This window comes from Centroberyx affinis, unplaced genomic scaffold (assembly GCF_046629955.1).
Source record: "Centroberyx affinis isolate AG114_WGS23_722 - 3 ecotype Tasmania unplaced genomic scaffold, CSIRO-AGI_Caff_v1 ptg002567l_1, whole genome shotgun sequence".
NCBI lineage: Eukaryota > Metazoa > Chordata > Actinopteri > Beryciformes > Berycidae > Centroberyx > Centroberyx affinis.
The window spans coordinates 55,392-79,284 of record NW_027280776.1 but is presented as its reverse complement, the minus strand read 5'-3'; the positions used below and the strand labels follow the sequence as shown (position 1 = coordinate 79,284).

The following is a 23,893-nucleotide window of genomic DNA, read 5'->3' as shown; positions in this document are numbered from 1 at the left end:
TATTGCTTTGTCATACCTGCTCATGTCATGTGGCACTGTGTCATGTCATGTGCCACCGATGTGGTCTCTCCTCCTCCCCCTAGGCGATAGAGCTGACACATATTGGCATTTTTTCCATTTGCTGCCTGTATAAGAGTATATCCACTCAGATTACATTGCCCTAAGTCTGCATAGCCATATTTATTGTTCCACAGCCTGTGTTCACATTTCATCTTTGTGTTAGCTTGAATAAATATTCGTCTTTTTCCAGCAGAAGTAGTTCCATCTTGTTTTTCTAGTACTCTGGTTATAAGCAGGCACGCTTGTCCTCTGCCACTAGAGGGCACTGTCACTGCAGAACTGTGGCCTCTGGCTTGTATTTCACATTTACTTTGACCCATTTACTGTATGTAATATGTGGTACTGACTGTGTCTCTGGTTAACCATCTCTGTTGAGTCTGGGTGCGATAGAGATTTGCACGTGGTGAGCAGAGCGTAAGTGTAGAAGTGCAAGCTGTGATAAACAATGATAATATAATTTCCCCTCTGCGCCTCAGAGAAGTGAAAAACAGTCTTAAAACCTTATATTCACTTTCAGTATGAGTGGTGTACCCTCCGGGAGACGTTGTTTTTGAGACAGTGTTCTCTGCTGATAGATGGTTATGCTAATTTTTCAAATAATGACAAGTTAAGAGATAAGTGATTCTCTCTATTTGGTTACACTGGCAAAATAATAATAATAATGATAATAATGATAATAATAATTAAATAAATAAAACTAAACACCTATTTGAGGTTGTAACCAGAGATGCAGTGGATATGCCCACTTAAACTAAGGTTAGCCATCTTTTTATTTGTGAATTAAGGTTTGCTCATCTTTTGAGCTGAAACAATATAAATTAATAATTAAATTCATGCTATATCTTATAATAAGAATTATCAGATTGAGGAGAATATGGTGTTTCCAATAAAATATGTAAATTTATATTATGACTTCTTTTAAATCACCTCTTAAAACCCATTTATATAGACTTGCTTTCATGTAATGTCATCTTTTTATCATCTTTTTATTGTCTTTTATCTTTTTATCGTAATTCTTATCTTCATTTTATCTTACTTTTATTTTATATTATTGTATCCTTACTGTTTATTTTGGTTTTCCTACAACGGGTATCCTACTATTTACTTGAATGTTACTCTTTTCCACCTCTGTCCTTCTATATGAATTGAATTCTTGTTTATTATTGTTTCATTGCTTTTTAAATTCATTTTGAGAATTTTGCTTTTATTTTGACTGTCAAAGCACTTTGTCAACTCTGTTTTTAAAGATGGTATAGAAATAAAGTTATTATTATTATTATTAGACCTATATATTATACAGTTCTTTTATTTACCACTATATCACTGGCTGTAAATCTGGAACTGGATTGATTGGTTTTGATAGTCATTAGTTCAGGTTAGAGCTGCCAATCGCACATTGCAGTGTAAGCTGTTTTTCACCTGTCACTACTCAGCCCACTCCCTCTCTCTTCCACTCTGCACTACATGTCAGCCTCATCTGAGGCACATGTCAAATCGTGTCATGTCGCACTTGCTAAGATAGCAGTGGTAAAAAAAAAGTAGCGCACATTTCCTGTTGAGGAGTCAGTGAAACAGTCTGGCGAACTTCACATCACAACATCAATGTCAGCATGTCTGCTCTCTGGTTGAGGCTCATAACCTTCCTCTCTCTCGCCTGCACGGCCTTGAGTGGCCCAGGTAAGTGGGCAATGACTGATTACCTGTAAATCAACAATGAAACGTTTTTTTGTTTTTGTTTTGTTATCATTTTTTACTTTGATTAATTAATTGAAGGCAGAAACCTTCTTCAGCCAGGGGCCAAAAGGAGAATTGTTTTTCTCTCTCTTGGGACCAAAGCTCAATAGAAAATATTACTAGTCTCCAACCCATTTTGGCTCTCAGCCCAAAGTGAAACAGGCTGTGAAAAGTGAAATCTAGCTGTGCTATTTTATTTGTCAAGAATAACAGATTGAAGTGTAAGAGAAAAGTCTTTTGTCTAAGTAACTTACTAAGTGAAGTAATCCCCAAATATTGTCTGTCTGTCTGTGTATCTATCTATCTATCTATCTATCTATCTATCTGTCTGTCTATCTATCTATCTGTCTGTCTGTCTGTCTGTCTATGTCTGTATTTGTGTATGTCTGTCACCAAAGTGAGCAGCGGACCAGTATGGAAAGACATTGGAGGATTCATCACTATTCAGTGTACAACCACTCTACAGGACCAAGATGCCCTGAGTCTGCAGAGGGGTCTCGGTGAGGAGGAACAAATCCTCTACTTTGATAAGGGCTCAGAAAAATTTACCATGAAGAAGGAATTAAAGCCCAGAGTTGAGACAAAGGTACAGTTCCCTAAAATGGACATTGTCATCAAAAACTTGACCGTTGAGGACACAGGAGCATACTGGTGTGTGTACAAGGACGTCCAGATGACAGGGACAAAAGGCACCGGCTCTGTTCTCCTGGTGGTGCAAGGTGAGTGCTGTCATTGGTTCATTTTGAGATGCTTGTATTTGTCCTGTACATTTCCATTTTCTCACAGATCTTACAGTTCTTACAATTCAACTTTATTGCCATTCCACTTGTGAAATGAAAACCATTCTCAACATGTACATTACAACAAACAGTATAAAATAATTCAAGTGGTACAACATTAACAGAATAACTGTATTGAGTTTGATAACAAGGTAATGGGAAAACTAGGTATAAAGTGACCGGTGCACAGAGTACTGTAGTGTTCGCAGTTATTAAAGCTAGTTAGTTATTAAAGTGCACATAGTAAGTTTACATTGACTGGTCTGTTATATAGAAATTATGTCCATGATTTTACTCCACCACCTTGGAAATGAAATGACAATTTTTTGACTCCACTGTCATGGGTGCTTACTTTAAATACTAAAGTTTGTATATACAAGATGTGATCAATTCACAGAACTTCTGCATTTTCTTTTTACTTTGAACCAGCCAACAGAAACACAAGATTAACATATTGAATGTGTACTTCTACTTTTTGTTTTGAATGGAGGATTTTGTATTTTAACAGAACACTATAGTATTTGAAGAATTTCATTCCAAAGTGAAATATTCACCACTTGGAAAAAGGACACCTACTCTCACAAAATGATGATGACTGATGTGACAGTAAAAACCACAATCCTTTCACTTCTATAATTAATGGTGAAAATATGGCAAACGCAAGCAGATTTAGTAACCAAGCATTCACATGACCAACCAAGCACACACACCAGTCTCAATGTGCAAAAGAAATATCCAGTGCCACTGACATCCATGCAATTTTGATACAGAGGGTGATATTATGAAAGTGGGGAAATAATAAAACCTTTTCAGCCAAGCAAGTATCTGGTGGAGTCAGATATACACACTGTGCATTAATACCTGAACTGCTTAACACATCCTTTTAAGGGAAAAATACTGAATAATATTGGAAATAATGTTATAAGCTGAGGATTGCTGTGTCCCTTAGATGCAGCGCAGCAGAAGAAGAACTGTGATGAAAAGGAGTCTCCCCTGTCCAACACTCTGGTCCTGGTGTGTGTTTTGATCACTGGCCTGGTGCTGGTCTGCGTCTTTGTTGTCTTCTTCATATGGATCTTCCTCAAGGTACCTGGGGTTAGGGTTAGTGTTGCATGTGTTTTAGTGTTTGTGTGTGTTTGTGTGTGTGCGTGTGTGTGCGTGTGTGTGCGTGTGTGTGCGTGTGTGTGTGTGTGTGTGTGTGTGTGTGTGTAGGCGTGTGTGCATCTGCATAAATGTGTTTCGCTATGACTCACAAGCACAAATGGAACCTCGGGGCTGTTTTCTGCGTTTCTCAACATTACTGATCTGACAAAAACATATATTTACTCTACCATTTCATTGAATTGTTTTGTGGAATTTATGATTTCAATTTGATTGTTGGGGTTTGCCGTCAGTGTTTCCCCACAAATTCCATTTGCCCTGACTGACGATGATGAATCTGAGTTACATTTCCATGTGTAGTATGACTCACATTGCTGAACCACTACTTATTTTCTCACTTAAAGGAATAGTTCACCCAAAAATGAAAATTCTGTCATCATCTACTCAGCCTCATGCCAAATGAAACACAGGTGAAATTTGTTAGTCCATATAACACACAGGGAGGTTGCCAGCACAACTTGGTAGCAGCCTTCTCCAAAACAACTGAAGTCAATGGGGACCTGTTCTTTAGAGTTCCAAAACAAAAACAGCCAAACCATCACACTGTGAATAGAAAGACCTATACACCATGATTTGTTGCAAGTCAATCAGCTGTAGTTAAGATTTGCACTAAATGATGGTGTAAATATACTGTAGGTCTTTTTGGAACTCTGAAGAACTGGTCCCCACTGACTTCAGTTGTTTTGGAGAAGGCTGCTATGGAGTTGTGCTGCAGCCTCCCTGTGTGTTATATGGACAAACTTCACCTGTGTTTCAACTGGCATGAGGGGGAGGAGATGAGGACAGAATTTTCATTTCTGGGTGAACTATTCCTTTAATGCACCACACATTTGAGTTTCTTTCAGTGTGTGGTAACTTGATCTTTGGTCAAAAAAACTCCAGCCTAGTATTGCAGTTTTGTTTACAGTAAATACATGTATCTGTATTTTTGTATCTTTAAAGTCAAAACCATAGTCAAAAACATTAAATGTTTATTTATTTAAAAAAAAAAATCGTATCACTCTCAAAATAATTGGTTTCCTTAACATGAGTTATAAATTTACATGCATTTGACACATTTTTTTATTTAAAAACAAACACAAAACAGATCTGCATTTCAAATTTAGATTGGATGGTAGAAGTCGTGAAAATCTCACTTTCTATACAAGTTGTAATAATCGATACATAAACTCTGACCTAAGAAAACAAAATGGATTGTGTCCTTAGGAAAGAGAACTTGGCAGAAGAGAGTTGAAATGATTGGAATGATGATGATGATCCTATTACTTATGTTTAGCCTGATAATGACCATGACAATGACAATATGTATTGTTGTGCCAGATCAAAGCCTTGCGCACCACCACGAAACCAAGGCAGGCCACCACCAATGATGTTTACGAGGACATGCGTGCCACGCTCAGGCGCTAGAGATGCCAGTCTGGAAGTGATGTCAGCCTGCGTGAGGAACCTGCTGCTCCCTGAACACCTACACACCGGAAGATCTGGATGCCACTGAAGTACAAGTGATACATAGCAAGTAGCAACTTAGTATGTTCTCTGTTCTACTAACTTCTCAGGGTGTGTGTGTGTGTGTGTGTGTGTGAGTGAGAAAGAGAGAGCGAGAGAGAGAAAGAGAGAGAGAGAGAGTAATGTGCATGTATTGCACAAGGGTAAAATATGACAGCACCTGCATTGCCACTACAGATTATGTACACCTGGTTTGGCACAATATGCAATTACATACTATGTCTCTGTCTGAAAAAAGGAGAAAAGCACAAACCTTTCAGTTTAACTTGTCTTCCAATGCAAAAGAATCCAAAAATGGTTCTGTACCCTTGCATGGGCACCCTTTGATTTATTGTATTTTCAATGTAAATAGGCCTGCCTCAGTTTTAGGCTTCTGTGACAGATATTACAGACACAGATATTGCCTGACCCTAACCCACCCCAGCAGATGTTTTCTTTTACTGCATAAAGGCACCGTTCATTTGAATGCCACAGCAGATAGATAGAAACAAAGGTTCTTAATATAAAATGAAAAAATTAGAATGTTGAGGCCTTTCCCCAACACATTTTTAGATTGTGATGAAGCACTCATCAACATTAAATTTGAATTTGTCATTTGTGGGTTTTGTAAAGAGTAAACATGTTTAAAATAAGATCAATTTCAGAACCAACATTAATGGTGCAGCATCTGCTGGCTAGCTTTTATAGTCATGGCATCCTGTGATTTGTGTTGATTAGTACACATTGTACAAAGCTTTTAAATGTTACAAATTATCTCTTTCTGTTTATTTCTGTGTAACTTGAGATCAAATTTGTGATACAACTGTAAATGTCTATTTGATATTTTTAATGTTTTTTTATATCTTTATTGGTGAAAAATATTTTCAATTCACAGTGATGCAGATTGTTACCACTCCAATATTTTGTAGGCCCATCACCCAACCCTGACCCCTTGAGACAGAAGAGTACAGTTCATAATGCAAGTCCAAATAGATTAAGGAAACACCAGGTTAACTGATTTGAGTAACAAAAGGGGCAGCCATAAATACATAGAAAAATACAACATTTGGGAAGTAAGGCAGTATTCTTTTGAAAGAAGAAAACATTATTTTAATAATTGAATTGCAGGAATAGAGCACAAGGATCCTCTAAACAGGCAAAGGGATCGTCAGCATATAAAGAAACTCTTAGGATGAAGTACTAAGGGCAATGGAGAGGGGATCGATCACAGTGGCATAGAGTGGAGAACAGTGGAGAACCCTCTGATGCGTCCCTCTGGACAATAGAAAGTAGGGAGAGTGCAATGAATTGGTTTTAATGAGTGCATGGGTCTGCAAACGTCTGCAAAGCTAAAAAATAAAAAGCCCTTGTGTCTAAAGAGACGACAACTTCTGGAGGCCTTCGGTATGGATAATGTTCATGAGTTATTGGAAACTGAGTGGTAGACTTGAACACAGTCTGGTCCTCAGTAATAACCTGAGGGAGGACAGACTCAAACTCGAACACTTTATCAATGATCTTTGGTTTTTGGGTAAGGAGCAAAATTGTGCAATATAAATCATATTGATTTCTTGAGGCTTGGATACAGCTTGGCACTTGAGTTGATAGCAGTTCCTGTATTGTAGTTCCATGTAGTGGTCTTGTGCAGCCACAAAGTTTTGAGCAGGCTAATCATGTATTTTTGGTTGCTTTGGTGTTGCCTTAATGTTACGTTTGATGAGTTAACATAGCTACCTATCAAGGTAGCATTAATTGAAAATAAACAGAAAAAAATCAATAAAACTACTTCAGAGCTTAACATCGACCCCAGCAATGGATGAAACTGTTTTGCGAGCATCATTATAAACTTGGGTAGTTTATACCTGTAGTCTTTCAAATAAAAGTTGTAGAGAACTGGGAAACTTTGAATGGCTGTAACCAGCTTCTCATCCATTTTGCACTTGCTAGGCAGAATTATTGTTCAATATACAAAATCACATTTGTAGGAAAAGAAGTAAATGTGGCTGATGATGGCCAATGACTGCAGACTTCAGCTGTGCCAACATGACCGTCCACACACCGGCTGAGTCTCCCTGGCCGCTCAGCTCTATAGAAAATGACTGACTGGTGACTTGGTGATCGTGTTGCTCACAGTGGTGACACATTGTTAGAGCATGTGAGCATAAAAGCATTCACTTTGCGTTTTTGCTAGATAGTAGATCAAATTTGGGTTGCAAGATATTTCTTTTTTTAAGCAAATCCAGTGATTTTTTAGAGGCATACAGGCAATGTAAAGCATTAGAATTGTATCTGTGAGATCTTGTAAGTGTTCATTTATGTGTTTTTTTTTTTAAATAAATACTATATATTCTAAATGTTCCTATTCTTAATTGAAAAGTTATATCCTTTAGCAAGCGGTCATGATACAAGTCAATAATAGTTGAGTAAAGAATTCCATTTTATAGGAAGACAGCAAGTCAAGAATGGACTGCCACAAGTTTGTTCTTTAATACATAATGGTCACTTTATTGTTAAAAGTTATAACAAGTCCTACCATATTTTCATTGTGGAACTCCATGCAACTATTTTTACCCACTTTCTGTGGCTCATTTTTTCACAAAACCTCCACCACCTGCAGCCCACATCAAATCAGAGTATTGAATATGGCAACCTGCTTCACTTTTAATGCCATTTCTATAATGCCTGACAGAATGCTTCCTCTTCAGAGGCATACATTGTTAATAACAGAACCTCTTATTATAGCAAAGACGTATTTTTGAAATAAAATAAGGTCCTCTTGGATAAAACAATTTAAACTGTAGTCAGATAATAAAAGAGGGTTGTAGGCCTTGATGTACTGAGTCACACTTGGGTTAGAACCCATAGCAAAAAAACAAAAAGGGGGAGAAACAGCGCAACAGTTTATTACCAATACCTCTTTAGCTGATGTGGGTCTGTCTGAGTGCTCGCAAACTCTGCATCTTCACTGCCTTACACAGCATCTACAATGTAAATCAAGACAAATTCAAGCAATATAAGTTAAGATGAGTTGCATCAAACCTCACATTAGAGGAATGACTCAAGAGATGTATGAGTCAATAGGAGCTAAATGTCACTTTGTTTGCAGAGAAATCTCACCAAGTAGCAACCTGCAGCAGAGGCGAATGTTTACTTGTGCGGTGCATGTGTGTGGTCACAAGCTGTGACTTTTTTTTTTTCCCTCACCGAGCAGCCGAGCTCAAACCGGGCATTAAAATGTGAAAGGTGCGCTTGTGTACACCTTTCACTGAATGTGTATGTGTGTGTATTTGTGTGTTAGCATTTATGTGTGTGTGTATTTGCTTGCGAGTATGCACTTGTTCTTGAACATATTTGTACATTCATATGTGTATGTGTATGTGCGCGTGTGTGTGTGTGCGCGTGTGGTGGTGGTGGTGGTGGTGAGGGGAGACGGGTAACAAAGACGTCTTGTAAAAACACAAAAAGACCAGCGAGGGATGGAAACTGCGCTTTGAGGCGTCTGGCCCCGCATGAGAGGAAGCTGGGACCCCATTTACAAGAAAAACAAGAAAAAAAAAGTGACACGACGACTACACGGCTGACTTGTTTCACCACCCACAGATTCCAAGATACTGTAAAACGGTGAGTGAGTGACAAAGTGACAGGTGGATTGACTGACTGACTGACTGACTGACTGATTGATTCCATTGTATCAGTCCCAATTCATTTATTCAGACACATTTGCACCAGTGGAAAATCCCTTGATTGTGCAAGTCAGTTTCTATTCGTGTCTTAACTTGTCACAGGAACCGCCAAATGCTGAGCTGCATCAGAATCTAAAGAAGAAAAATGTGGTATACGTGATACGAGATGATAATTTTCCACAGTTTTGCAAGACCAATAGATGCTGTAAAGTGTGTTTACAATAGTGTGCTACTGTTACTGTAAAACCCACAGTGTCCTGACAACTGTTTTATTGACACCTTTGAGTGTCTGGTGGCAGAATATGAGACCACAATTAAAGTTGGCCTGTTTATGGTTCATTCACAGTTCTTGCTGATCTGGGCTACACTGGTCAGGCTGTTCTTCAAATGTGATTGCATCACCCATCTCTCATGTTTTTTCAACTGTTATAAACTTTAGTCAGAATCTGTAATCTACAGGAAAGAGGGGGAAAAAGTGTGAAATCCACTAGGTATTTTTGTAAGCGTAGGCAGGGGGAAGATGAGCAAGTGTCAGTTTTCTAGCTGAAGTCATTCTCTGAGACAAATGCCCTAGTTTAGCCTACATTTGACTGAGGATGTGGTTATGGCCTTGATTATAAGATAACAAAAAGTGTGAGGCACCTTCACAGTTGTTGCCAAATCAGCCTTTTGAAGGTGAATTTGTATGTAGAGTATAGGTCAGGACATGAATACACCATGTATGGCTTATATTCTCTATTAGTCATTATGCCTCAATAACAATATATGTAGGCTACATATTTTTCATTCAGAGAAATTTATATCTAGCATTTGCCATTGTACAACATGCACACACACATTTTACCAATGACTGACATAAGCCTACTATGTGCAGGTAACTGCCAAAATAAAAGAAACATCAACATGGTCCAGATTCACTAGGATTTCATTGTGAGGCAAATCAAGTTGCGGTGCAAACAAGCCCTTAAAGAGCACTGCTCAAAGAATTAGCCTCTTTCATCACCAACTGCAAACACAAATTGTGTTCTTCTGCAGTTTTAAGGCTAATCCACAGAGGCTGGCACACTTGTGCCCCTTTATAATTGGAGGAAAACCCTCTCCCTTGCTTGCCTGACTTGCTGGGAGAGCCTGGAAGAGGCTTTATTTTTTGATCAGTGCTATTAGGCTTTCCACTCATTGTACATAGTCAGTGAATAGTGGTCATTTTGGTGATATAGCACGCGCTCTTCCCTGTACAAACCTTTAGTGAATTACTGTAATAGGAGGACCACAGCAAGTTGCCACAACAGCTTTATTCCTGTTTCTAGCCTTGGCATAAATTCAACAAATGTCTGGGACTCTGTTGTAGAGATCTGACATTCTTCCACAAATTCCATCATTCTGTGTTTTGATGATGGGCGCTGACTTGCTGGGAGAGCCTGCAAGAGGCTTTATTTTCTGATCAGTGCTTTTGCTTTGATGTCTGTTGTTGGGAAGCCCTGACTTGTTTCCTTGGTTGATGTAGATGTTATCCTAAGATTTTTTAATTGCTATGAACCTGGATATGGGGTTTTTGACTAGCCCTCTTGGAATCTGAACAAGAAGTATTGATATTTTCAATATATTGGTTGGTTAAGCTATCCTTTTTGTATGTTGTGTTTTTGCTATAGGGTCCAATCTAATATCTATATTTTCATATTTGTCTAATTTTCTTTTTTCATATTTTGTACTTTTCTGTTATTTCTAATTTTGTATTCTAATTTTGTATGTTAATTGTATGAGGTGGTCCTATATTTTTGAATAAAGGTGCAGTGGAGCGTAATGTTTTCTCTTTATTGGTCACTTCTTTGACCCAGCACCTGAAAACAGGATGTGTGTATAATTTATATTACTTGGCCACTAATGCCATAATCTCGCATAAATTCTTAATTGGGTTGATATCTGATGAATGGCACGGTCATGATATTTGCTCTGCATCATTTTGATGCTCATCAAACCATTCAGTAACCACTTCTGCCCTGTGGATGGAGTCATTGTCAGCTTGGAAGATTCCACTTCTATGAAGATAGAAATGTTTCAACATTTGATGAACGTGACTCACTCAGAACGTTTTTTTTATATACTGCCGTTTCTCACATTTCAGTGAGAAATGCACTCACCCCATACCCAAGCTGCCAGAACCCTTTACTGTGGGAAACACCATAGAGATAATCTCTATGGGAAACACACACTCTGGCCTTCTTTAGTGCATGCACCACACATACTTGTCTGCTTGTTGAGAATAGAAATGACTCATGTGACCATGAAACTTTTTTCAGCTGCTCAGCAGACCACTGCCTGTGTTCTTTGTACCACTTCACTTGCAAAAGTATATTTTAAGGTGTAAATGGGGCCTCTGCACTGCAACCCAACCACAGTATGGCTCTGTGAAGTTCTCCATGGATGGTTCTTGATGGCTTCGATTTCCATTTGCTGCAAACTGATTCAGAATGGCTTATCTCTTTTTCCTTGCATCTTAAACCAGTACAATGATCAGCTCTCTCAAAGTCACTGTGAACTCTTCTTTAATTGATAATTGATTACATTTATATAGCGCTTTTCTAGGTACTCAAAGCGCTTCACATATGGGGTGGGGGATTCAACTCATCCACCACCGATGTGTAGCACCCACCTGGGTGATGCACGGCAGCCAGTTTGCGCCAGAACGCTCACCACACATCAGCTTCTTTGAGCCACGGGAAAAAATAATGGGTCTGCTAAGCATTTTTACACTAAACTCTCAGAATAGTGGGATGCTAATTGTCTTGATGAACACACCTATGTGGGTGTACTAGTTTTACTTTGTATCCTTCATTTATTTAAGCATGTCCTTTATTTTGCCAGTTACCTGTAGCATATCCTTTCTTCTTTCTCTGCTCCAAATGCTGCTCCAAGCCTTGCTGCAGCAGGTTGAAAGGAGGCGCAGGAGGCCAGGCAGCAGCCACAAGAGGTCTCTCCAGCTCTGAAATGCAGCTTTTTGTGTCAGGATATGACCTCAGTTTACAGGTTTGTAATCCTCACAGCGCTTATGAACATGAAGCAGGTTGCTATAGTTTGACATGTGGAATTTAGAAAGGTTAAAGGTCATGGGTAGCTACAGTGGAACAGCTGAATAGATGCAGGCGAACTCAACACTACGGAGACACCCAGCCGCGAGTTTATACTACAAACAAACTGCCCACCCCCTCTCCCACACACACACACACACACACACACACACACACACACACACACACACACACACGACTTGTCCACTCCTCAACCTCTCTTACACACACACACACACACACACACACACACACTCCAATTTTGAGTCTATTTTACAGTGAACACTGCAAGATATAGTTGGTGTGTGGGTGAGTGGCATAGGGTGTCTCCTTGAATGATACCACACACACACAGACACACACACACACACAAACACACAAATAAAGAGAGGTATATAATACTCTATAGTTATTTTTTATTTTTACTGCATTTGTGACTGAATGAATGATTATCAAAACATTTGTCATGTTTGTTAGTCTAATGGATAACCGCCAGGCCATTGTTCGATTTCACGCTTATTAAGTTCTTCAATACAGTTTGCTTCAAATCACTAGCCGGAAGCAAGATTTATTAGAGGATAATTGGGGTTACAGTGGTATAACCCACTGTGACCTCTGACAGGACTGAAAGTAAGTCTGCTACAGTTACAGTAAACCACTCCCGCTCCTGGACTGGGCGTGCGTCAGGAGCGCAGGTGTGATTGTCTCCATTCCCAAAGAGACTGTCTCTCCTAGTTGTTCGCGGTGTGGATACAGACAGAAATAACTTTACACGGGTTCAATAAGAAGTGCATTTACCTGCGCCAAGGTGCATTTGGAGAGAGAGAGAGAGAGAGAGAGAGAGAGAGAGAAGGAGCGCACGAAAAAAAAAAAATAACCTGGAGAAGTTACGGATGAACACGTCTCCTTGACACGCACCGACAAAACGGAACAGATTACGAGGAAATATCCATCAGCCGCTCAGATTTTAGATTTGAAATATCACTAACGAGGAGAAGAAACATCGAAATCATGAAGAAATCGGGGTATTCAGGTGAGCGTGCTGCTTTTAATGGATTAGATAATGTGGCATTGGTCAATAATGCCTTTTTTCCTAAGCTATTTGCATTCTGTTTGAAGTCACTGAACTATAGCTATAGGCCATAACTTCTAAAGTGTGTTTATGTGTGTGTGTGTGTGTGTGTGTGTGTGTGTGTGTGTGAGAGAGAGAGAGAGAGAGAGAGAGAGAGAGAGAGAGAGAAAGTAAAAGAGAATGAAAGAGAAGACTGGCATAAGTACAGGTAAATGGTTAACAGTATTGACAGTATTAACAGTAAATGAGTGCCACTTTATGCCCTGCACAGAGCAGCTGCACTGATCAGGGAGTGCCAGGTGATTTATCAGCCTACATCAGCCTGGCTCCATATCACAGAGCGGCTTCATGGAATCTGTTATGGGACAAACAAGCCAACAATCAAGTTACCCTTGTTTTGAATTTCTCCTAGCCCACACATGGATCTGTGGGCGTGGTTATAAAACTCCATTAGGTTTTGAATGATCTGAGATTATATAGCCGCACATATACATGACATCAATACAGACAGCTGTCTCAGAGGGCTGAGCCCGTCTTCCCAAATGTCTTTCGGCAAAATGTGAGCTGCTTTCATGTTCTAAAGGACAGACTGGGGGGCAAAGGGACATAAACGCACCACTTCAGGCCTGCTGCTGCCGCTCTTATCCAGTCAAGTGAGAGACAACATGCAATGTGCAGGCTGGGCATGTTCAGTATTCAGTTTGCGTTGGTGGAAGAGAAACAGTGAAATCTTACAGTGCCATACTGTTTACTCTCACCATAAGACGGTTAGCTTGTAAATCCGTTTTTGATTGACAGTTTTATTGTGGAGTTCCTTCACTCCTCCCCACCTATACCCTGAAGAATGACGAAGATTTATGTCTCCCCATTGAATCTTACTACAGCAGCCTCACTGGTTCAGTTTAACTCCGCTTTATTCCAGGACTGGCTGGTTGCAGTTAGCTATTGCAAAATGATCAGCTATCTTCCAAGATTGTGGTAGGTGGCGGCTCTCAACTCATCAACGATCTCTTGAGGTCTGATTCATACTAATATGAGATTTTATTGATTTGTAGGTAAATTGTTCCATTTGAAGGACAGTCACCTGCTCACCCCTCATCCATCCCTATGCTATAGAACATATTGTATACATTCTTCTGACATCCCTCTCTCCCTCCATCCCTCCCTCCTTTGTCTCTCTCTTTTCTCCTCAAACTCCCACTCTTCCCCTATCGAACTGTCCTGCTAAATGTTCCAGCTCATTCCAGCGCTGTTTACAATCACCTACATCTTCTTCTGACTCCCCCCCCCTTCCCTCCCTTCCCTCCCTCTAAGCCCCAGCTCAGTCCAGTGTACACAACCCTGTCCCGTGGAATGCCGGCTTTCCCAACTCCTCTTCCCACCGCTCTTTGTGCGACGGAGCGTCCGACAGATTTCCGTCGGAGCCGAGCACATGTTGGGTCATGCCGCCTCCCCTCCTCTCCTCCGGTGTTCTCCCTCCGCCGTCCGACGTGTGTGGAGCTGTCACATTCTTTGTCAGAGCTCAACTCGGGAAATGGTCTAATAACAAAGTGTGTGTGTGTAGTGTGGAGTGTGTGTGTGTGTGTGTGTGTGTGTGTTGGTAGAAGGTCCTCCTCTCTACGGCGTAGGGGTGTTTAGACAAGCATCAGAGATGTGGGGTGGGTGACTTTGAGAGAGGAGGGTCGGCCTTACCCTCTCTGTGCAGGGATGTGTGTGTGTGTTTTGTACGCAAATGCCCTCGCTTGTGAGTACATGCATACACATACACACACACACTCATGATTTATCTGGCCAATCTGCAGAGTTTGTGTTCTTATGCGTAGCAAAATGTGTGTGTGTGTGTGTGTGTGTGTGTGTGTGTGTGTCTGTGTTCACTCATGCAGCCCCTTGCAGCTGAACCCTGTTCGTGGAGCCGGTCCCTGCCTTGTACACCACTCCCTCAGTCCTCTGGATCAATGAGTAACCTGTACATGAATAACAACCCACTCCAACACACACACACACACACACACATATAGTCATTATTTACCGAGTACGCTCCTCCTGGTATGTGCTTTCATGTCTGACTCAAAACACACATACACTCCTAATTCCACTACTTGCCTCAGTGACGAACGGCTAACACTGTGCTGCATTACGGCTTTTAACCTGTTTATATTGGAGAGTCAGCGAGGCTTTGATTTGGAGCCTAAAGCTATTGTTAGATGGCAACTTGAAAGTCAAGCTATAAACTGTGTTGAGACATATTTGCCCTGTCATCTAGCAGAGCATGCCGAGGATGGCCTAACCCGCAATTTGGCTTCCTAGAAGCCTGTGAATAACGGGCTAATAAGGTATTGGAGCACGTGGACATGCACACGCAGCTTTAGGTATGATGTGAAGCAGGGGTGTAGTGGAGGTATATGCAGGTACGGGTTATACCCACACCGCGTTGTCTTGGCATTTTGAGTTTGCCCACCTAGCAGCCTTACTGCAACTGGAATATGCAGGACTATGTGTGTTCGATTACAACCTTTTATGTCCGAATAATATGTGTGAATGGGTTTCATAGCTGTGAGGTTTACATGACATTTACTCAACACCAAGAAGCTTTCAATTCAAGTAAAAAAATGAAAACACTAAAATTTGGAGTTGAAAGGTTTTCATTTGATTGAAGTGATATACCCAGGTGTACACTGTATATACAGCTTCCTCTCACCAGTGTACTCAACTCTTCTTCTACCAACTTCTATAACTGCTATGAGATAATACCCGTATACACTTCCTATTATCATGTACTGTACTGTAACACGTTAACAGTAATCCTCTAGAGACAGATAGACAGGCTCTTTATCACAAACCTAATTGTTCGACTATGGGTATTATATTTGCAGTTACCTTTGGATAACCTCACTGCGTACTGCTGTGTAATATTTACCACACAACACACTACATACAGTATATACTCTGTAATGTAGAGTTGAAGGGAGTTCCCCTCACTGACTGACTGCATGAGAACTACACCTCCCTCTCTCTCTCTGTGCTGTGTGCGGTCCTCCCCTCTCAGCTGCACGGAGCCGGCTCTGAAGTGTCCACTCCACTCTGCGTTTATCATCTGCAGCCAAGAATGCAGCGCTGTGAAGCCGGCTGCTGCTGGGGGTGTCAACCGATACGGAGGCTTAGTCTGTTAGACCGACTGTGCTGCAGGCCCGGGGCCAGGAGGGAGCCCGTAAAAAGATAATGGCAGGCTCAGAGAGGCTCCGACGTACGGTGTAACGTGTGCACTGACATCTAGACACGGGTATTAGAAGGACCAAGTGCACGCGCGAGCACACACACACACACACACACACACACACACACACACACACACACACGAATGAGGGCATGTAAATGCTGTGTGTGTACGTACAAACTATGGGGTTCAGTGACTTCGGTGCCATGATATGTGGTAAAACAAACATTAACATTCAGCATTTCCACTTTTCAAATAGCTGTAACACACTTCAAACTTTGGACTGGCATTAAACTCAGGTTACAATTGTGCAAGCTTGCATGCAGAGTTATTATTTTCACTGATACCAGGAAGTTATCTTGTAGTTTTTCAAATTACAAGCAATGAACATTATTCACGTTCAACTGAAGTGAGGGTGGCACACTTTTTTCTATACACCGTTCCAAAACACATGCGTACGTGCACACACACAAACACACGCATGCACACTACTGAGGTTGGAATGACTTTGTTTACTTATGTTCTCCATGCAAACATGCATACACTAAAACCCTCACAAACCTTGCATCTCTCTCTCTCTCTCTCTCTCTCTCCCTCTCTCTCTCTCTCTCTATCTATCTATCTCTCTCTCTTTATCTCTTCTCTCTCTCTCCCTCTCCCTTTTATGTCTCTCCCTATCTACCATGTTTATTCACTTGCACGTACAGACAACCACTCGCTCATTCAGTCATTCAGTCATTCTCTCACCCACTCACTTGTGCTCCCCCCCCCCCTTCTCTCTCTCTCTCTCTCTCTCGCTCTCTCTCTTCCTCTCTCTCCCCCATCCTTCCTTCCCTCCCTCTGTCCTAACAGTTGTTCACCTGAGAAGTAACTATATGTTTCCTAGGGGAGGTTTCAACCCATAAAGCCGGCTCTATGGACTGTTTAACTGACTCCGTGGGCTTTAACTACTTGACAAGAAGGAAGGCTGATGCTTATCTACCACACCGCCATTGTTTTATATGCTGCTGCGGTATCCTGTCTAGCCCTGTAGCTCGAAACCCTTTTACATGATATGAGTCGGGTTTGTGTTTGTGTTGTGAAGAGCGCGGAAAGGTGACCGTGTCTTTGGCAGAGCGGTGTCGGTTTTCAATGAAGGCGGTGAGTGAGGAATAGGTTTGTGTTGAAAGTGCAGAGGTATAGGAAAAAGTGTTGCCAATTCATTCCTTTGGCGCCAGTACAGTGGCTATTCATTTGGGAGGAGTGCAGTTCAGGGTCATGGCCGATGCATTTCCTTAACTGTGTGTGTGTGTGTGTGTGTGTGTGTGTGTGTGTGTGTGTGTGTGTGTTCTGTGCGGTCCTTACTGATTATGAATGTGTCCAGGTAAAGGCCTTATCAGGGTTGTAAAAACAATCTTGAAAAATGGCTGTCTGGCCATTCAGTCTGTCTCGCTTTCTTTCTCTCTCTCCCTCTCTCTCTCTCTCTCTCTCTGTCCATCCATCCGCTCCTGGCCCTTTCACAGGCAGAGTTGTGAAACGCCGTGTTTGCAGCATACCCTTAACATGTGTAATGAGGGCCATAAAAGCACAATGGAACAGATGGATGAGTAGAGGGAGGGAGGGGGGAGGGAGGGAGGGACGGAAGGAGATGGGGAACGGCAGAAAGGAGGAGGGAGGGGAATAGAAAGAAGGTGAAGGGGAAAGATCCTGCTCCTTCTCTGCCCTCCTGATCAAATACTGACGGCATGGCCTCCCTTTGCAAACACAACAATCAGAGGTGGTTGTGTGTGTGTGTGTGTGTGTGTGTGTGTGTGAGAGACAGAGAGGGAGAGAGACTGAGAGATTCTATGCATTATTGCATATATGTTTTGTAAATCGTTCCACCCCTAGTATGTCTTTGCATGCCATCATTCGTGTGTGTGTGAGTGTGTGTGTGTGTGCACGTGTGTGCTCTTGTCCTTTCAAGTGTGTTAAAGTGCTGCACCCTCTCCCCTCTAGTCCACATATTTACCTTCTCCAGTCATCTGAGACCAATAACTAATCAGTTGACATGTTTATCCAGGCCTGGCCATGCACTTGACCGGTCATGTTATGCACATACACACACACACACACACACACACACATACACACATACACAGCATCATCAAGCACTGCTTTTGACATCAATTGGTTAAGGCCATAGCAAATACATTGGCACTGCTCAAAGAAAGTTTTGCAATTAGCATAAACAATGGGTTCATTTTTCTCATGCATCATGTGCATGTGATGACCTCTGTAGTACATAACAGTGTCATGAGGCAAACATGACCACAGAAGATCAAATATCCTCTTGAAAGGAAATGAGACACGGAGAGTACTGTTAGCAGATTTGTATGACACCTGTTTTAGCAGTGATAGGGATATGTGTGTGTGTGTGTGTGTGTGTGTGTGTGTGTTTCTGTGTGTTTGAGCATCAGGCCCCAGACAAGACTGAGCAGGCGAGTACAGCCACAGGGTCTGAACACACACACACACACGGCACACACACACATCTTTGTTTTCCGACATACAGAGTTTGACTTTGCAGTTGTCACCGCTTTACTTTCCACACAAGCTTACGGCAATCCAGCATTTGCCAAACACCTACTCAGGCATATTTGCCTTATGTCTCTCAGTACTTCGCCCTCACCGTAACCCACACACCTACTGGAAATGTTGAATCATATCACTTCAATGCCAAATATCATCTTGTCAACACAACGTTGTGGTGTTGTTTTTATAGCTTCTGTGGCTCATTAGCAATGTGTGAAAACGTTTCCACGATTTTTGCAATGATAAACTTTGTATGGTCTTTCTGAGGCACTTTGTGACAACGAGTGTGTGTGTGTGTGTGTGTGTGTGTGTGTGTGTGTGTGTGTGTGTGTGTGTGTGTGCGTGTGTGTGTGTGAGGGGGTGGGTGCATGTGAGTTCACCTCACCTCTCTGAAGGTGTATCTTTATTCCCAGCTATAGGTGTATATAGGCACAGACATGCTCTTTAGCTCCAAGGGTTGATAGACTTGGATGACTTGGATGTATCTTGGCTCCTGGCAGATTACAGTAACGATGTGGCCCTAAAAGAGATGTGTCAGAACTGGCAAAAGTAACGTCTTGTAGCTGTTTAATACAATGACATGGTGTGAGAGGAGTGGAAGCTCTCCCCTTTTGAATCAACAATCAAGCCAGAAGCAGCTCTGTTATTGAAACTTGCATCCAATTTGCATCCATATTACACATAAGACTATTCCTATTGACTCCACTAGCAGAATTTGGGTTTGAGTTGCACTAATACTGCAGTACTTCTCCACTGTGGTCAGATTTGGATGCTCTCTAACCAGGAACTGTAGATCTACACGTCTCATTAACAACTGTACTGCTGTTACATTGAACGACTAGGATTCTTACAGGTATCAGAATAACGGTGAGCTATTTGGTTACCGAATAGCTCAAAGTCATTTACATCCACTGTGGAATTTAAGGCAATGTTTCTCATTGATATAACATTTTAATTTTCTGGTGCTCAGCTGTTGTGCCTTTGTAAGCCGTGACCCTGAGATATTACAGTTGGCTGGAGAGGGGATTTACCTCCTCATACAGCTGGTTCTTCTCTTTTTTTCCTCAAACTCTTTTCATTAATTGCGAAATACCCAATACCTTCTTGAAAAAAACTTATGACAAAGAAGTTCAACAAAAAATATGCAAAACCAAAATCAATCTAATTAAAAATAACAGGACTCACCTTATCATGAAAACAGGGAACTTGAACTGAATCTTCTACAAGCAATTTGAATTGTTTAAAAATGTGAAAAAGAAAAAGCAATCTTTCAATACAACTGCACTGAAAAGGAGCAGCTGGCCTATAAATGTTAGCACCAGTTGCTTTTCAGACACACACAGTTCAATAAGGACCCAATGAAAATCCCATACGGGCACTTAGTGACATCAGCACATGTAGATGCTTACCCTTCTGCCAAGTATAAAAAATAAAGTTTGTGTTATTACGTGACGACAGGAACAGTCAATATTGATGCTTGACTGCTTAGCAACTCTTATAAAGATATAAGTGCTGAAAATTATACATGTCATTCCAGTATGAAATATTGCTTCAAACCTCATTCCAGCCTCTCCACTGTATAATAACATACATTCATCCAGAGAAATTGCTCATGTGTATGTAGGAATGATATGGCAGCAAAAGTACAACTTGGATAATATGATATTGAAGCAATTCCCTGTCCTGAAAATATGCTTTGTTTGTGTTTTGTTTGTGTAGATCAGTGATACTAGGTGGTGAGACCAACCAACGCAAGCACCTCAAAGTTAGAAACCAGCTCTGGTGCTATAGTTTCAGGGTCAGCTGTGGTCCGGCAGCAGAGCGGACAGGAAAACCAACAGAGTGGCAGGGGAGAGCAGTCGGTAAGAGCACAGCGCTCTGCTTCAGAACAGTTTAAGTGCTCACTGCCTGATTGTATGGCCGCTTGCATACATTCGTATTATGTGCAGTGTGAGTAAAGTCAAAGAGGAAAAAGATAAGAAAGTCAAACAAAGCAAAGAAAGTCAAATGGATAAGATACCAAAGAAAGATAGACAGCTTGAAAGTAGTGGAGTGAAATCTGGGCTCGACTAGTCTGGTCTGAGCTGGTCTAAAAAGTATCTGTCTGGTGTGGCTGGCAGTGGGTCAAAGGGTGGAAATAGAGCAGGGATGACTAGGGTGCTGGTGTTTCTGTCAGATCTCACTGCTGCTCTCTATTTCTATCTGAAGCCAGGGAGAGAGAGAGAGAGGCAAAAAGAGAAAAAGGTCTCACAGGGAAGCAGAGGGAGGCTGCTTATTTCATCGCTTTCACAGTTGGGGGAGACAGAGAGACACATGCAGAGAGATACAGAGAGAGAGAGAGAGAGAGAGAGAGAGCGCTTCCTCCTTTGCCACGCTTTGATTTAGCTCTGTTTATTTTCATCTGTCTGAAATGTGAACTCAAGAGGAGTTCAAGCTCTCTCTCTCTCTCCCTTTCAAGCACATGAAACGCACAAACACACACACGCACACGCACACACACAGATCACAGAAGCTTTACTCACATCTTCCAGTCATACAGTAGCATACAGTTGTAGTGTTGGGCTCCGCTCCCTTTCCCTCTGGCCAGCTGTCTCTCTGCTGCAACCGGTGACAACACAGGGGAAAATCACCATGTTCCTTGGCGTTAGTGGCAGAAAATGAATGGCATGTTGGACGCTGATTTGCGGTGGGAAGTATTTCTAGGAGCTTGAAAACAGGATGGGCCAGCTGACTCACTAGCCACAGGATGGACTTACTTCATCTGAAAGAAACAAGGGAGTGGGAGAGAGAGAGAGAGAGAGGGAGAGAGAGAAGAGAGGGAAGATGGGGAAGTCGTAGTGAGGGAAAGGAGAGAGTGAGTGAGTGTGTGTGTGTGTGTGTGGTTATCAGCGCATGAGGAGGAAAAAGACAGAATGTGTTTGCTTATCCTCTTGCTCACCTCCTACCAGTCAGATCAGTCCTTGAATCACAGATGGTTGCCATGAGTAGGGAGAGCAACCAGGGTTCAAACCTTCAAATCTGTCGGCAAGCGTCCGCACTGCTGAAGTGTCCTTGAGCAAGTCAGTTCTGTAGCTGACCCTGACCTTTGACCTCCCTGTGGAGGCGGTGAAGCGGAAAGAGAACTTTCCATTCCTACGTGGATCAAATAAGTATCTTGCTTTCACCTTATTATCATCAGCTCCAGAAAAGATTGCTACATAGCTAATCGCATCACAGTCCTCTCAGCCGCTATTCTCAGCATCAAACACAGCTATGATTGATCATTACCTTGTATGTCAGCCGAGTGGCAGGCTGCAGCATGAGTGGCTCTCCATCGACTGCGCATTCCTGCACCATGTCCTGTCACATGTCAGATTTAGTTTTATCCGGCGCAGATACCAAATGTGATCGGTGCCACATGAACATTCCTCAGTTGTGTTGAACCGATTCGATGCTATCTGGACTGACAACAGCAGTCACTTCCTTCTTTAGCTCATTGCTCGTCTTGAAATGACTGGTGATTCAGCACACACACACACACTCACACACACACACACACACCAGAACAGATCATAGATTACCCAGTAAATGTCAGACAGTAGACAGTCAGCCAGGAGGAAGAAGCATTCTTCTGATTCTTCTGATCCCTCTGTTAGCTCTGAGAACTGTCATAGGGATTTTCCACTGCACACGTACTGTGCTGTATGTGGGCCTGGCTATGGTGTGGCACAGCATGGCACAGGACCCATACACTTTGGTTTTCCATTGCAACATATGAAACATACGGGACCCTGTTCAGAATGCATGTGTAATTATGGCAACAGCGGTTAACTAAGGTCAACGTACTGTATATAGTGACTTATCTGTTTCCTTTTCAGCTTTTCAGCTAGATTCCTCCAGTTGTTAGTCCTCCAAAAAAGAAGAAACTGACTTCTGAGTTATCATTTACATCTTCATAGAAACTAACCACAAATTAAAAAAAATAAATAAAAAATCTCTGTGTTTCCTTAAATAGCAACATGTCAGTTTCTCCGTGGCCACACAATAAGAGAGGTCTTTCAACCATTTGCTGACTTTTTCTTTCCACAAGACAACTGTAGTTTGTTTGGCCTGGAGGAGGATGAGAAGTAACAGAGGCACATACTTTTCCACTTGCTGAAAAAGTACATTATATTTTTACTATTTAGCTGAGGCCCTCAGCCAGAGCAACTTACACTGAGTGAGCAGGTAGGAGATCAAGGACAAGGACAATTTGATAGAACACATGGCTGCTGTGGGGCTTGAACCTGTGACCTTCCAGTCATGGGACAGTCTCTCTAACCACTATTCCTATTTCCTTTCTTGAATCCCTGCACAATCCTCTAGATGTTGTGTTTAATGGTATTATGTGTTGTGTACATGCATTTATTGTAATACAAATTCCTCTTGAGATATTTAATTCATTTGTCCTTCTTTCCTTATCCTTTTTCCGTATAGTGAGATCCGCCAGTGCTCGACTGAGGAGGACAGACAGAGAGGGATCGGCCATCACCAGTCCCAGTAAGTAGACTGCACCCCTATCATCATCATCATACATCCATACATACATACATATATACATACATACAAACATCCTTACATACAGCACATACATGCATGCATACTGTAGATATATACATACATTATCCGTCTATTCATCCATCCATCTATTTGTCTCTCTATATATCTATCATCCATCCAATATTTGGGCATTATCAAATTCATATGGTGCCTTTTCCGCCTCCAAAATTTCCATTGAATCACTCAACATACCTGTAAGGTGTTACTGTACATAAGTCAGTGTCATTGACCTTCAGGGCTTGGCTGTTTCCTGCCCTGATAACAGTTGATGGCAAGTCAACAGCAGATAAGAGACACAGTGATAATGATAGTGGTAAAGACAGAAGGATGGCCAAGTATCTTAGAGAGAATGAGAGAGTGTGTGTGTGTGTGTGAGTACATATGTGTGTGTGGGTGTGTGTGGAATGTGTATGTGTGTGCATCTGCATGAGTTTGTGCTTCTGTCTGAGTGCATGCATGTGTATGTGCTTTTTTTTGTCTCTGTGCGTATGTGCCTATGTATATATCCG

General features: G+C 41.6%; 2 protein-coding genes across 2 annotated transcripts in view; both read left to right on the top strand.

Moving 5' to 3' along the window:
• Window positions 1-1,603: 1,603 nt before the first annotated feature.
• On the top strand, window positions 1,604-7,544 carry LOC139656886 (T-cell immunoreceptor with Ig and ITIM domains). Its single transcript, XM_071534524.1, has 4 exons — window positions 1,604-1,737; window positions 2,193-2,513; window positions 3,523-3,659; window positions 5,055-7,544. Exons 1-4 carry the CDS (start codon window positions 1,671-1,673, stop codon window positions 5,139-5,141), a joined length of 612 nt encoding a protein of 203 aa, XP_071390625.1. The 5' UTR covers window positions 1,604-1,670; the 3' UTR covers window positions 5,142-7,544.
• Window positions 7,545-12,695: 5,151 nt separating this feature from the next.
• Window positions 12,696-23,893, top strand: part of LOC139656878 (septin-9-like) — a gene marked incomplete at its 3' end in the record, with an annotated part of 65,962 nt that continues 54,764 nt past the window's right edge. The window contains exons 1-2 of the mRNA XM_071534512.1: window positions 12,696-13,000; window positions 23,262-23,324. Coding sequence (XP_071390613.1) covers window positions 12,979-13,000; window positions 23,262-23,324 — 85 coding nt within the window. The remainder of the gene's footprint in view (window positions 13,001-23,261; window positions 23,325-23,893) is intronic.

Bases quoted from the DNA above. Each gene is read 5' to 3' on its own strand.
- LOC139656886 (XM_071534524.1), top strand. From the start codon at position 1,671: ATGTCTGCTCTCTGGTTGAGGCTCATAACCTTCCTCTCTCTCGCCTGC. The intron at 1,738-2,192 runs GTAAGTGGGCAA...CTGTCACCAAAG, and splicing joins CACGGCCTTGAGTGGCCCAG to TGAGCAGCGGACCAGTATGG. The intron at 2,514-3,522 runs GTGAGTGCTGTC...TGTGTCCCTTAG, and splicing joins TGTTCTCCTGGTGGTGCAAG to ATGCAGCGCAGCAGAAGAAG.